The sequence below is a fragment of the Equus caballus genome, chromosome 3 (assembly GCF_041296265.1).
Source record: "Equus caballus isolate H_3958 breed thoroughbred chromosome 3, TB-T2T, whole genome shotgun sequence".
In the NCBI taxonomy this organism is placed as follows: domain Eukaryota; kingdom Metazoa; phylum Chordata; class Mammalia; order Perissodactyla; family Equidae; genus Equus; species Equus caballus.
This window is the reverse complement of record NC_091686.1, coordinates 121,495,357-121,509,947: the sequence shown is the minus strand read 5'-3', so window position 1 is coordinate 121,509,947 and position 14,591 is coordinate 121,495,357. Positions and strand designations below refer to the sequence as shown.

General features: G+C 50.2%; 1 protein-coding gene across 9 annotated transcripts in view; it reads left to right on the top strand.

Moving 5' to 3' along the window:
• AFAP1 (actin filament associated protein 1) overlaps nt 1-14,591 on the top strand; it is a 162,220-nt gene that overhangs the window by 107,140 nt on the left and 40,489 nt on the right. For all 9 annotated transcript variants that reach the window (XR_002807190.2, XR_002807191.2, XR_011437256.1 and 6 more), the window contains exons 9-10: nt 6,074-6,223; nt 13,872-14,083. Coding sequence is in view for 4 of the 9 variants with exons in the window: in XM_023638407.2 (XP_023494175.1) it covers nt 6,074-6,223; nt 13,872-14,083 (362 nt within the window). In the remaining 5 variants the exon portion in view is untranslated. The remainder of the gene's footprint in view (nt 1-6,073; nt 6,224-13,871; nt 14,084-14,591) is intronic.

The window sequence follows — 14,591 nt, the reverse complement described above, 5'->3', positions numbered from 1 at the left end:
AACTGAGCCTCTGTCCCCATTAAACAACAGCTCCCCATTCCCTGCCCCCAGCCCCTGACAGCCACCATCCTATTTTATGTCTTGAATTTTTAACAACTCTAGGAACCTCAAATAAGTGGAATCGTACAGGATTTATTCTTTTGTGATTGGCTTATTTCACTCAGCATAATGTTCTCAAGGTTTGTCTGCATTGTAGCTTATGTCAGAATTTCCTTCCTTTTCAGGGCTGAATAATATTCCACTCTATGTGTATATAACATCTTGTTATCCATTTATCCATTGATGGAGACTTGGGTTTCTTCCTCTTGGCTATTGTGAATAAGGCTACTATGAACATGGGTGTACAGATGTTAAATTCTTTTTTTTCCCTTAAAGATTGGCACCTGAGCTAACATCTGTTGCCAATTTTCCTTGTTTTTTTTTCTTCTCCCCAAAGCCCCCCAGTACATAGTTGTGTATTCTAGTTGTAGGTCCTTCTGGCTCTGCTATGTGGGACGCCGCCTCAGCATGGCCTGATGAGTGGTGCTGGGTCCATGCCCAGGATCCGAACCAGTGAAACCCTGGGCCGCTGAAGCGGAGCCCATGAACTTAACCACTTGGCCACAGGGCCAACCCCCTAAATTCTTTTTTTAAAGTCAGCTTTATAGCGGTATAAATTACATACAGTAACATTCCCGTTTTGGCATACAGTTCTTTGAGTTATAACAGACACTTGCAGGTGTGTAACTCTCACCACAATCAAGATGTATAACATTTCTATCACTCCAAATTGTCCCTTTGTGCCCTTGGCAACCACTGACCTGTTTTCCGTCCTTTACCAGGACATCCTATAAGTGGAATCATATAGTACGCAGCCTTTGGGGTCTGGCTTCTTTCACTTAGCACGTGCGCTGGAGATGTCCCTGATGTAGCGAGCATCAGCGCCCTGTTCCTTTCACGTGGCTGAGCAGTGTTCAGTGTGTGAATGCAGCTCAGTTAGGCTAACCGTTTGCCTATTGAAGGACAACTGGGTTGCTTCCAGATTTGAGCGATTGTCAATGAAGCTGTTCCAGACATTCGCAAAGAGGTGTTTGTGTGAACACGTTTTGATTTCTCTTGGATAAATACCCAGGAGTGGGATTCCTCTGTCTCATGCATTCGTGTGCACTCTCACCAGCCTTAGTATTGCTGTTTCTGCTTTGTTTTGTTCTTTTTATTTTGGCCATTTTAATAGGTGCGTAATGCTATGTAATTGTGGCTTTAACTTGCATTTTCTTAGTAACTAACGACATTGAACTTTTTTTAATGTGCTAATTTGCCACCCATGTATCATCTTTGGTGAAATGTCTATTCAAATATTTTACCCATATTTTTGTTGGAGTTTTTGTTCTGATTATTGACTTCCCAGAGTTCTTTATCTGTTCTGAATACGAGCTCTTTACCAGACGTGTTTGGCACGTCTCTTCCTGCCCAGTGTGTGGGCTGAGAGGAGGCATGGATTGGTGCGTAGGGGGACATTTTCCCTGTGCAAAGCCAGCCGCCGACGTGCTTGTTGAACCTGTGACCTCGGCTGCCCTGGTGAGCAGTCTGACCCCCAGCTAACCTGCGTTCCGTCGCTGCTGTGGGATGGGCATCTCCTAGTTCTGAAATGAAGTCACCTTAAACCAAATAGCAATCCAGGCCATTAAGAATCTTGGAACCCACATAATTTACACTATTGTGATATTACAAGGTTCATGCCAAAAGGTCATGATCTCTGCCTTGCCTGTGTCATTTTCTAGCTCAGTCGTGTCTGAGTGTAATTTTAGTTCTCTCCATCGGAAGTTGTTCAGTGGAAGGTATTATCTGTGTCTTCCACAGGGCACATTATGTGTAATGAGAGCCGGGACAGCTCTCTTTAAGTTTTGCCCTGAAATAGAATAACATACAATCTCGGGGCTCCTGCGGAGATGTTGGGCATGGCAGACGTTGCTCTGGTTCGTCTCTTTTCTCATCTGCTATTTCTTCTCCCAGTGTCCCTGTATAAAATTAGGTTCTACAGAAACATATGTATGTCTGGATGTACATATAAGCGAGTACGTCGTATCTAAGATTCTCCTGTTTCCTTTTAAAAAGAGCAGCCTTCTCCACCTTGTAAATTGACCTTGGTTCAGACGTTTTTTTGCCTGGCTGGTGCTTTGCATACAGCAGACACTCAATGAACAGTTACTGAAGGAAGTTAATCGTTTAAATACATTCCGACCTTCGAGCTTACCTCTTATTCTTGCTGCTCACTCTTGACCCATTTGCACTTGAGAGATTTCAGCAAAGCTCCCTTTATCCCGGCCATGTTGTGACTCAGACAAATTTCTCCGCTGGCTGCAGAGAGAAAATCCTGAACTCATACAGCTTCTCCGAAATGTCAAACTTTTAGTTGAACAGAGAAGCAATCCCGACTCCATGTGGCTGGGGCCGCAGAATGACTCTCAAACTCCTGTTTCTTCTTTCAAGGAGACAATCCCTAGTATTTAACAGACCAATACAGTATGATTTTTGGTGATTTAGTTCACGTTTTGTTGATACTGTAGCTGATGTGTGAAGAGAGAATTAAGATCCTGGCACCAATCTATGTGGAAGCTACGATTGTCCCCAACTAGCATTGCACACATTTAAGATTTAATCATGTTAATGGATCCATTGGTAGATTTATTAAATAGTCTGATAATATTAACCCCGTGTCCTTATTTCCCCCACTAGCCTAAATAAAAAACATCCAGACTCCCATTTATGTAGGATGATAGGGAACTGTCTGGGTTTATGATATTTACAGCTTTAAAAATGCTGAGAGTTAGCTTGGCTTCCTTGTCAGTCCTTCACCACCCCCCAATGTGGACAGAATGTGCGGCTCGGACTCTGCACCTTTTTTACTTTCTAACTTTAGTGAGTTGAGAGTTCTGAGTTTTTAGGTTTTTCTTCATAATTCTATTATATGTGCTGAATTCTGTCTTTTGTTTAATACATAGCATCAACATATTCTTGGTGGTTTCTGTGTCATGTTTCTACTTACTTTGGCTTTCTTTTCCAAGGACTACCTCACTTCTGCTTTTGCAAAAAACTAATCAGTGGGCATTTAAGGAATTAAAAGTATTTATTTTCTCTTTTCTTCATAGTTAGAGTCCAGTAAGTACTTTCCTAGTAGAATTGGGAGTAAATCTCACGACCCAGCCCATCTCACTCCTTTAATTTGAGATCAAGGAAGAACTGACTTGTGTTCCCTGAGCTTTGCAAAAGGGTGCCTTCTGGGCACTGATTGTCCTCACTGGCCGTGTCTTCTCTATAAAGCTCAGCTGGGATGGGACTATGGTCAAAGCTCGTCTTCAGGCTCCTTAGAAACAGCTAAGAGGGGTCATCCATTGTTGCTTTCACTTTTGGTGTGGTTGAACTAAATCAGAATGATACGGCCATCCCCGCCACAGACCCGTGTCTCAGGGTAAGAGAGCCAGAGGGAGGTGCCTTCAGACTAAGGGATTAGAAGAGATTCTCGGCGCTTTGTTTTGAAGGAGGGTGTGTGTGTTGGGAGAGTGTGAGGAGGGGGTGGGAGTGGCGTTCGTGTGTTCCATGTTTCTAATCTCACATGAGCCCTGAATCTGATTTATTTAAAATAGCACGAAAGTGCTTGATCTGTGTTGTATTAGTCAGTTCAGGCTGCCCTGACAAGATGCCACGGACTGGGTGCCTTAAACGACAGACATTGATTCCTCATCGTTCTGGAGGCCAGAAGCCCGAGGCCCATTGCTGGCAGGGTTCCTGGTGAGGACTCTCCTACTGGCTTGTAGGCGGCCAGCTCCTTGAGTGTCCTCACATGGCCTCTCCTCTGTGCTCGGAGTCTCTTCTTAGGAGGACACCGATCCTGTCAATCAGGGCCCCACCCTGATGACCTCATTTAACCTTCATTCCTTCCCTAGGGGCCCCGGCACCCAATACAGCCACCCTGGGCTTTAGTGCTTTAACCGACGAGTTCTGGGGAGACACAAATGTTCAGTCTGTAACACTGTTTACCCTGAACACAGCTTCCTAACAGCGTCTTTTTAAACTGTAACGTAGCCCCTCTTGCCTGAGACATCGTTAACTGTCATTTCTTTCTGGAGAAGAAATAAGAGTTAAAACAGTGACCAATGTGATGGGATCTCACTGAGTTCAGGGGGGTGGTGAGGAGAGCGGAGAGCAGAGATGAGGCGGGCGACGTGTGGGCCGATACGGCGTGGCGCCATTCAGCTGGGCGTGGTGCTGGTGGCAGAGTGGAAATAGAAGAGGGGCCCAGCTCCCTGTTCCCCAGAGAGGCAGACGTGGGGGAGAGAGGAGGAAATGTGTGTGAGCGTATACGTTTCTAGCACGAGGAATTAGGCCTGTAGTTTGTGTCTCGCGTGCCTGAGCCTCTTTCTCTGAAGTGATCTTTGTGATGTTTTGTGTGTGTGTGTTCTTGTGTTCATGCGGGGAGGAGGAGTGGAGGGAATCTTGACCTTCATTACATTTTCAAAAGGGTTTGTGGCCCCTGTAGGTTACAGACAGAGGGCTGAGGGATCATCCTGGAGGTGACTGGGAAAGGGTTGTTGGGGGCACTGTGGAGTCCCTCAGGGCTCTCTTGGATCCTGTGGGCTCTCCCAGCATGTCCCATGCCCGGTGAAGCTGTACTTGACCCCCTGCGGCTCAGTGTCCTATGAGGCCTCTGGAAAGGTGCCCTTTGCCCTTGGCTCGAGCACTAGGCACGTAAGATGCCCCAGGTGACTGGATGAGCAGACAGCTCGCCTTTCCTGAGAGGTGCTCTGGTGGGAAGGTCTTCTCCCTCAGTCCTAGATGTGTTCTCACGTGTGCGTTCTGATTCCTTGCTCCATCCTGCCCCTGTAATTCACGGGAGTTCGCAGACAAAGCCTGCAGGAGCTGGAGGAGAGTGCAGCTGGCCGAGATGGCCGGACACAGGAGAGCAGCTGGCAGCTGGTGCTCGGTCTCTGCCATGGGACCATCGTAGTCTGGGCACATAGGTCCATGCACATGGACGCTGCTCCTCTGACCCTGCCTGCCGCTGCTTGCCCAGATGTGGCTCCAGAGTTACCAGATCTTCCAGTTTTGCAAAGGAAGCCAGAAATCATTCCTTTTTTCTTTTTGGTGAGGAAGATTAGCCCTGAGCTAACATCTGTGCCAATCTTCCTCTATTTTGTATGTGGGACGCCACCACAGCATGGCTTGATGAGCAGTGTTTAGGTCCGCACTCAGGATCTGAATGCATGAATTCCGAGCCACCAAAGCAGAGCACGTGCACTTAACCACTACACCACTGGACTGGCCCCCAGAAGTCATTGTTACACAAAAGTTTTTTGAGTTTTATGTATTGACAGTTTGTAATTTAACACTTTGCAGGCTAAGTAGGACCTAATGGGCTGGAATGCAGGCGGCTGGTCTGATAGCTCTGGAGAGGGCAGAACTGCACCTGTGTGCAGTGGACTGGCAGGGGGCTGGTGGAGGGCTTGCCAAGGGGACCCTCTGCCCCCTGTCGATCACCGTATTCCCTCCCCAAGCTGACCAGGCTGTGGCCATACTAGCCTGCCTTCTGTGCCTCAGACTCATCTGGCTTCCTCCAGGGGCGCAGCCTTTGCGTCAGCTGATGCTCTTGTGGCCTGGACGGCTCTTCCCTCTGGTATCTACACAGCTGCTTCCTCGTTACTTAGCTCTGCGTAAAGTCAACCCCTCCATGAGGCTTTCTCTGACCACCCAGTCACCCGACCGTGTGACCCTCCTTTCATCTCTACATGGGCCTTACCACCGTTTGCCCTCCTTGGTGTGCATGCGTGCATGTGTGCTTGTGTACATGTGTGTATGCTTGCGTAAATGCGTGTGTGTACATGTGTATTCTCAGCCTACTCTAGAATACGAGCTTCCTAAGAACATCTCTGTTTTCTGGTCTGTTGTCTGGTGTCTAACTGATAGCTGGCACGTAGCAGGTGATCGATAAATGGAACTTGGGGGAAAGAAAATTGGTTGCAACTTATGCCTTATTTTGATGTTTTTTTCAATTAAAGTCTGTAACATGCTTTTTTGCTGTTGTCATTATTCTTCACAGTTAAGAGGAAAAAAAGTTCCAAATCAGAGGCTAAGGGAACCGTTTCTAAAGTCACTGGGAAAAAAATCACCAAGATCATCGGTTTGGGAAAGAAAAAGCCGTCAACGGATGAGCAGACCTCCTCCGCCGAGGAGGACGTTCCCACGTGTGGTAAGCGAGGGTTAGACGGTGATGCCCGCTGCGCATGCTGCTCTCCCTGCCGGCGACTCTTGTCAGGCTCAGCTCAGCCTCGTTAATTTGGGCTCTCTTGAAACGGGTTTGTGCTCATTTGAATTGTGGGAAATGTATTGCATTTTTACGTTTTTACTGTTTATTAGTGAAAGACTTTGCAGGGGTTTGAGATGTCTCTGAGGCCTTTCAAGATGAAAAACAAATTCTGTCTTCCATCCCATGAAGTTCTCTCAAATTCCTTTAAAGAGTTTTTAAACCGGAACGTGTGCATGTGTGTTGGCCAGTGGCGGGGGGCTGGGCAGGGGGACAAATTCCAGCAGGACATTTAGGGTCATTAAGTCCAGTCTTTCCCTTGGGCTAAAGTAATAAAACCACACTTTCTTGTAATGCTCCGTTTCTCAAACTTAAGTTTCAGATCCACCCTAACTGAGTGACCATCTGCCCTCATCAGTCTGTCACCCAGTAAGTGTTTTCTGAGCAGCTGCTGTCTGTCAGACCTGGGTTAACACATGGCGTGCAGTGGTGGCCAGGATGGTCCTGCCCTCCCAGCGCTGCCAGGCTCGTGGCACAGGATAGTTCTGGCACAAGGAGCCCCAGAGATCAGGTGTGGTGACTGACTGCTCGCTGTGGCGAGAGAGCCCGATGGGGGCCTGAGATAGACAGGGCCGGTCAGGGACGGCCTCTGTGGACCAGAGAGATTTTCCACGGGATGGTTCCTGAGCAGCCAGTTTTAACCATGTAGCCCTTTTAAGGAGAAAAACTTTAGAAGCTGAAAGATGGATATTTACCTTGTTTTTAAAGACTAAGGATGGGCTGTAATGTCCCTTGCCTTCTACAGCTGCACAGTCAGCTTTGCGTCAGTGTGGATCCCAGAGGTTCTTTTGTTTGTAGAGTCGCTCTATTCACCTCTTGCTCATTCTCTCTCTTATTGAGCATTCGTTCTGTCCAAGGTCTTGGGTTTTACTGGGGAGATGCCAAAAGCTCTCTCGTTTAGGCGCCGCCCGGTCGGTGGGCCTAAGTTGGGCCGTAGACACGAAGGTAGATTCATTCATCAGCTATCAGGTCCCAGCGCGTGAGCTTATGCTCGAGGGAAAAGACGAGGAGGAGGAGCCGTGGTGGTTGGGGGGTGGGGTGGGGCTGCGGAGGGCCGAGCTCGGAGGAGCCGGCTTTGTGCTGCACCCTGCAGGGGAAGCCCGGGGCGTCTTAGCTTCCTTCCAGCTCTCACAGTGATTGTAGGAGCTTGCGTGATAGAGCTTCTTGGTGGACACAACAAAGTGATGTCCTCTGTCACTCCTTGGCGGCCCTGGGGTGGTTGTGTAGACGTGTGTGTGGAATGGAGGTGGCTGAGCAGACAGCAGTAAAGGCGTGCGTGGTTGAGGGTGTCTTGGAGAGGTCTCATTGAAGCGGCTGCCTGTGTTGGGTTGAGTTAGGAGGGAAAATGATGACACCAAAAGGAGACCAAGCCCCTGGGCCCCGTGCACTCAGAGGTCCCTGGTCCTGTCCCTCGTCAGATGGCAGTTGGGGCACAGAAGTGGCTGACTGATGCTCTTTGCACTGCCCTAGGTTCCATCCCTAAACCGAAGGAGAGACAACTGCCTGGCTGAAATCAAACCCAGTGGAACGGGTGTAGCGTGGAGGGGCGAGGGGAAGGTGGATCTGTTGATGCCATGGTGCTGTCTCCTCTCAGCCTCTGCCTTTCTTGGAGCAAGGAGAAGCGCTCGGTGCCGTGGGGTTGTTTCCTCTCTTGCATTTGCCCTGGAGAGGAGATAGGAGCTAGCAATTAAAGATGGAAAGAGGGAATTATCCAACAAAGACCCAACTCCTTAAAAGCTTTGTTTTTGTGTTTTGAACTGCTCTTGGTCAGTGGAGGAAATAGAGATTCTTTCATGAAAAACAATTAAACATTCACGTGGAAGACGACTTCGAGACTGTAGTCCAGACCCCTCGTTTTCCAGATGAGAACACGGAACTCAGAGGGGTTGTGAGACTTGCTCTGAGGCCCACAGCCCGTTGAGGGCGGAGCCCGGCCCGCTCACCCAGCGCCGTCGATCCCTGTAGCACATGCACCGAGGGCTTCCCAGTTCGTGATTCGCACTGAGCAGCCTTGTTCGTCTCGGGGATCAGCTGCTGCCGTGAATCCCGTCGGGCGCTTTCTTGGAGACACAGCTGCTCCCTCAGAGAGCGGGAATGCACTATCTGCCTGCCATGCTCCCCGTGAGCATTCCTGTCAAACTGCTCCTGGGCATCTCTTGCCTCTGTTAAGAGAACATCTCCTGTCTACAAGATTTTAAATTGTCGTCTGCTTTGCTGGGACCAGGTGATGGGGAGAAGTCTGTGGAGAAATAAAGGGGGGAAATGACTATTTTCGATTACTTGGTACAGCTGCAAAGTTTCAGGCAGAAAAAGGAGCTGGAAAAAGGCCCAAGCTACCAGCCCTGCCAGGCGGAGTCTCTGCATCTGCTGCCCTTCGCCGCAGGGAGGGGACGTGCCGAGCGGACGGCCGGCGAGCTCAGCCCTGCAGACCCAAGGGCTCCCAGCAGCCGCCCATGAAATGCAGGAGCGCTGCGTTCAGCATCAGCTGGGTCAGCTCTCCAGGGAGGCCCTTGGAGGGGGCGGTCGGGACACGCCCACAGACCCCTAAGCAAACAAGGACCCTTTATTTACCCTTCTCTGGTGCTTACAAGGCCTGAAATTATTGTCACTGTGTCGATTCAGCTGTTGTCCTCAGGGAATGCATTTCAGCTTTTTCCTCTTTTTATCCTCATTTCTGTCTCTTGTTTGGACCAGGACTTAAGCCTCTTGACCGGCCTGCCTTCTGTTCTGTACCGTCCACACCAGCAGGGGGAAGTTCTGAAACCGTACACTGGTCACATCATCCTCTGTCAAAAAGGTCTCTCTTGCGGCTCGATTCAGGGCCTCCGATAATCTTGTTTCAACTTAGTTTTCCAACTTCTTCTCCTCCATTACTGAATTAAGATTTGGGTCCAATTTCCTCCCCAGTCAGGTCCCCAGCACCTAGCAGAGCCTCGCTGATAATAGCAACTCAGCGAACACTTGTTGACCGAATGAATGACCTCAAGCAAGTTGCATGTCCTCTCTGAGCCTCGGCTTCTCCGTCTGTGAAGTGGGCTCAATACTTAAATTGCTTTGCTTTCTAAAAACTGAAGATAAAATACGTGAAACCCTCAGCTCAACGTGTAGCTCACACTTGCTGCTCAGTAAATGGTCACTATCATTATTCATTTGTCTGCCTGGCCTGCTTTTCTTTGTAAAAAACCTAAACATACCAGACATGCTCACAGCAACGTAAGCGCGGTGCCAGGTGAATGGCACAGAAGCTGAGAGAAAGAAGCGGTCCCCAGGCGCTAGGGTGGGGCCTTCATGGAGTCAGGGCAGCCTGAGGAGTGTGAGGGCTGACTGGTATTTCTAGGGTCCCTTCGAGCCCTGGTGCTCTGTGACGGGGTGAGGTCTCCAGCGGTAGGACTCTCGTGCACACACGGAACTTGTGTACCTCTCGCTGTCTCTCAGAATCCACCCACAAAACATCAGGTGATGGTTAAGCAAGGGGAGGAAAGCATTCTGGGTGCGGGTCCCCATGTCAGGGGTGTTGGCACACGGGCTCCTTGGCGTGTATGCCATCGGAGGAGATGTGCCCACGTGGGAAGGGAGGTGCTTTGGTGTCAGCGGGCCTGGGGTCCGCTGTTGGCAGCCTCTCTGCTTTTGGTACCCCCTTCCCACAGCACCCTTTGCTGCTGGCCGGAAGCCCCTTCCCCAGGCATCTGCTCTCAGCTCCTTGCAGACCAAGACATGCTAAGATGAAGCGAGCATGCGCTGGGGTGAGCGTCCCCTCAAGACTGGGACCGACGCACAGGCGCCGCTCAGGCAGACACCGCTGTTTCTCGTCCTAAAGAGGAGAGATCAGTGGCGCTTGGCCCGCTTACACTGGGTCCCCCTGCCTGCCCCTCTGCGCTGCCGGGGTCTGAGGGCCAGCCGGCGCTGGGGGAAGCCGGAGGTGAACAGCTGAGGCGGGAGCGGCTGTCCTCTCCCTCTGTGTTTTTGTTTATTGGTTTAATCTCAGGCCCTCCCTTTGTGTTTTTGTTTGTTGGTAAAGCTAGTTTCAATGGTTTTGTGAGAAACCTTAGAGTTCTTTCTTCAGAATTCGGAGTGGAAATAGTCTCAAACATCAAACTGGAATTCTCAGATTGTTAAGGTACAATAATATCCCGCCATGATGCAATAAGTAGGACCCAAAAAATTGAAATGGAATTACACGTGGAATTGCCTTACTGTGCACGTCGTGGAAATGAACCAGGTGGGCTGTGAGCATCCTCAGCCAGGTGCTTGCCGAGGGATCCGGGTCCCGCGGGGCTGGGCTGCACTGTGGCGCCACCTGGTGGTGGTGTCTGCTCCAGCTGGACGGTTCATTGATGAGGGGGGACCCGGTCAGCGCTGCTTCCTTCCATCAGCCAGACTAGGGGTGTGGGGCTGGGAGGGCCTCTCCCCCATCTCCATGGTCTCTACAGGAAGTGGGAATTTCAGGCCGCCCCTTTTTGGGAAGAGCAGAGAGCGGGGAGCCTGGCAGGAGAGGCTGCCGCATGTGGACTCGGTCCTGTGGAGTTGATTGTCCACAGAAGCAGTCTGCTCTGTCCGCTGTGACTCTCTTCTTGCTCCCCCTTTGGGGAACTGTAAATAAGTCTGAGGAAGCCCTTAAGATATGGTAATTTCACATGAAGTCATACTCTAAATAAAACGTGAGTCTGTCCGATGTAATCATTCTTTTTGTGACTCAAATGTCAAGAAATTCCTAGCGCTTGGTGACTCGTGGCCGGATTCGCTCGGTCGGGGAGAAGGTGTCCCGGGCGTGCCTGCGCCTCTTCAGGACGTGTGTCATTCACGGTTGTGAGCGGACTCGGCAGCTGCGTTCCCACAGCGCAGGGGTGCGCTGGAGAGAGCACGCCACGTGGCGGTCTCCAGTTCGGAGGCGCTGGGAGTTTAGAAGGAACGTGCTCGCTGTTGAGGAGGCAGATGTGCCATTAACCTCCACTTGGTGCTTCGAGTCTTCGATGGATATTGTGGCATCTCACCTCCCCAGCACGGTCCCTGTCGTCTTCCGTGTCAGGCCGGCTTCCTACGAGAGTGTCCAAGTTCCCTGGAATCAGGTCACTGGATGCTTCAGGCTCAGCGTCTGCTGCTGCCCTCTTCTCCCGTGGCTGCCTTCCTGCTGCAGGCTGTGGGACCCCCGCCTCTCAGGCCCCCCTTACCACTCCAGGTGACGCACGGGCTTCCCTCGACTGGCTCCAGTTGGAACGCCGCCTGGCGCCCTGGGGCCCAGTGCTGGTGGGAATTGTTTTCTGTGTGTTGACCTGTGTGCCCAAGGAGATCCAGTTCCTTGAGAGCAGGGCCGTGGCCTCCCATTCATTTTAGGTGCACCACTGCGATTGTCTCTGGGCCACGTGTGTCGATTCATGCTCCATGAGTCGTAGGAAGCATGCAGTCCATGGTCATTTCCTGAAGTCCAAGAAAAGTGGACTTCCAGCATGATTAATTTCTGCCAGAGTCATAGCTGTTAAGTGGCTCTGGTAGCCGGTACTCAGATGTTCAGATATTATAGTTGATTGACTATATGTTTTTAAGTAGAGCTTGCTTTTTTTTTAAACAATAAATGTATCAGCACTATGTCATTTACAAATAGTATTTTACAGAATGGAAATCATAATGTGAGATCCACAGCTCTGATCCAAATAACAGCTCTTTCGCTGCCATCTTTAATTCTCAGAAGAACCTCGGGCCAGGCTTTGCTGGGTGTTCTTGAACAAGACATTCCTGTAACGGGGCGAGCTTCCTCCTTCGTGGCATGAGTCCTTTGACTCTGACGCTCCGTCTCCTCCTCCCTCCCTCCAGTGCCTCCTCACTGTGGAACATGCAAGGAGCTGCCAGTCCCCGGCACTCCAGTGAGGGGCTTACTTCTCCGCTTTCTCTGTTCTTTCACAGATACCCCACCTCATGCCCCGAACTCATGTTTTCGTTCCAGGAGAACCAGTGTAGCCTTTTGTTGAGGGTGTATTGGCAGAGCCGATGTCACATTTAGCCAAACGAAAATTTAAACTTTCTAAGTGTTGACCTAGTAAATTCGTTGAGCAGATATTTATATGTAATATATAAAGCATTATTCTGGGCCCTTTAACACACCTGTTTGCTTGGGATTTTTTTTTTCTTTATAGCATTTATCTATTGCTAATACAGCATGTAAGACTTAGAACAAAAATAAGCAGAAAACATCCACCAAAACCCTTTTGGAAAGGCATTTTTAAAAATCATGATTGGAAAGGATTTATTTTGTTTTACGTGGTTTTTTTTGGTTTCTTTTGTTGAGGAAGATTCGCCCTGAGCTAATATCTGCTACCAATATTCCTCTTTTTGTGTGTGAGCTGCCTTCACAGCCTGGCCGCTGACAGACAAGTAGTGTAGGTCCACACCTGGGAACTGAACCCGGCCTCCAAAGTGGAGCGTGCTGAACGTAACCGTTAGGCCCCCGGGGCTGGCCTGTGTTGTTTTGTTTTCAAGCCTCGTGTGTGCATGAATTGAAAAAGTAGCTGAATTACTTAAGGAGTCCCTGTTTTATTTCTTCCTTTTTGACTGCGTTTTATGTTGTTTGACTCACTTTCGAAATCTTAAAGGACGGGGGTGGTAAGTTGCCAGCATTATGGGATGGTTAGAGGTCACAGCCACCCTCTGAAATCTGTTTCTCAAGCCTTGTTATTTCTAGAGAAATGTGTTTTATGTTTGTGGCATGAAAATGATCAATTTCCTGTAATTGAGGAAATTTCCTGTTTTTAAAATTCCATCACGTGGAGATATATGTATATCTCTTTAATAGACTGAAGATACCATGTCGTATCAGAGAAATGAATGACGGTTTCGAGTACGTTCAGACTCGGGAGTTCAGAATTCGTGTGGGCAGGATGGCCAGCGGGACCAATCCTCAGGTCAGAGGCTGCAGCGAGGGTCTCTGTGTGCACCTTTGGCCTCTGAGTGGGACTCACACCGAGGATCTTCCATCATTTGCTGGAATACTTCCAGCAGGGCGCAACTCGTCACCTCCCAAGGCTTCCTATTTCTTGGAAAGCTTTCATTTTGGGGGAGTTTTTTTCTCCTGTTAAGCCAAAATCTGCCTTTCTGTGACTTTTGTCCTACTTCTGTCCTTTGCGGCTACTCAGCATGAATCTGCCTCCTTTTCTGTGTGACGGCCCTTCGGTCATTTGAGGACAGCTGTCCTGTCCTCTGTGGGCTGGTGACCTTTCGCACTCTCCGGACGAGCTCCAGGTGCCCACAGAAACGTTAGGCGTCGGGTAACTGGTTCTTAGCGCTCACTCTCCCCGTCGTGTCACATTAGGGCCTTCTGATAGGGTCTGTGCTGTCGTAGGAAAAACCCGCACGCGTCTGTGGAGACTAGGCTGTTGTGGTGGTGGCTCTTCTGGTTTGTGGGAACTTGCATTTAAACTGTTGTGTGAGGCTGCCTCGAACGTGCTGCCATCACCGGCTCCCTGATGAGACCGGAGCTGCCTCCATGACGCCCCGCCAGCGCCTGGTCCCCCGGGGCTGACGGCCGGCGTCCGTCCCTTTGCAGGCTACCTGAACGTGCTCTCCAACAACCGCTGGCGCGAGCGCTGGTGCCGGGTGAAGGACAACAAGCTGGTTTTCCACAAGGACAGGGCTGACCTGAAGACCCACATTGCTTCCATCCCACTCCGCGGCTGCGAGGTCATCCCGGGTCTGGATTCCAAGCACCCCCTGACGTTCCGGCTGCTCCGCCACGGACAGGAGGTCGCCGCGCTAGAGGTAGGGTGCCGCCAGGGGCCACGCCGCGCGGACGCACCCAGAGGCTCCTTCTGCAAGTCGGGTCCGGCTCCTCTCAGAGTTCTCACGCCTTGCTGAGCGCACGTCTGTCTCCAGCGGTGTCCGTCTCTCCCGCTTTGCCCATTTTGTCCGTCTCTGCTTTCCTTCTGTCACCTCCTCTTCTGAAGAGTTCTGACAGTGCAGACAGCATAGTGCCCATTTTTACTAAATTGTACGCATCAGACTTGTCTGCCAGATTACCTCCTTGCTTCATTTCCTCTCTATACAGGTTTGCATGAAAATTAAATACACATTTCCATACAGTAGATGGCTCTTTTTTGTTTTTTTGTTTGGTGAGGAAGATTGGCCCTGAGCTAACATCTCTGGCCAGTCTTCCTCTATTTTGTGTGTAGGATGCCACCACAGCATGGCTTGACAAGCAGTGTAGGTCCTTGCCCAGGATCCCAACCGGTGAACCTGGGCCACTAAAGCGGAGTGCACAGAACTCAAC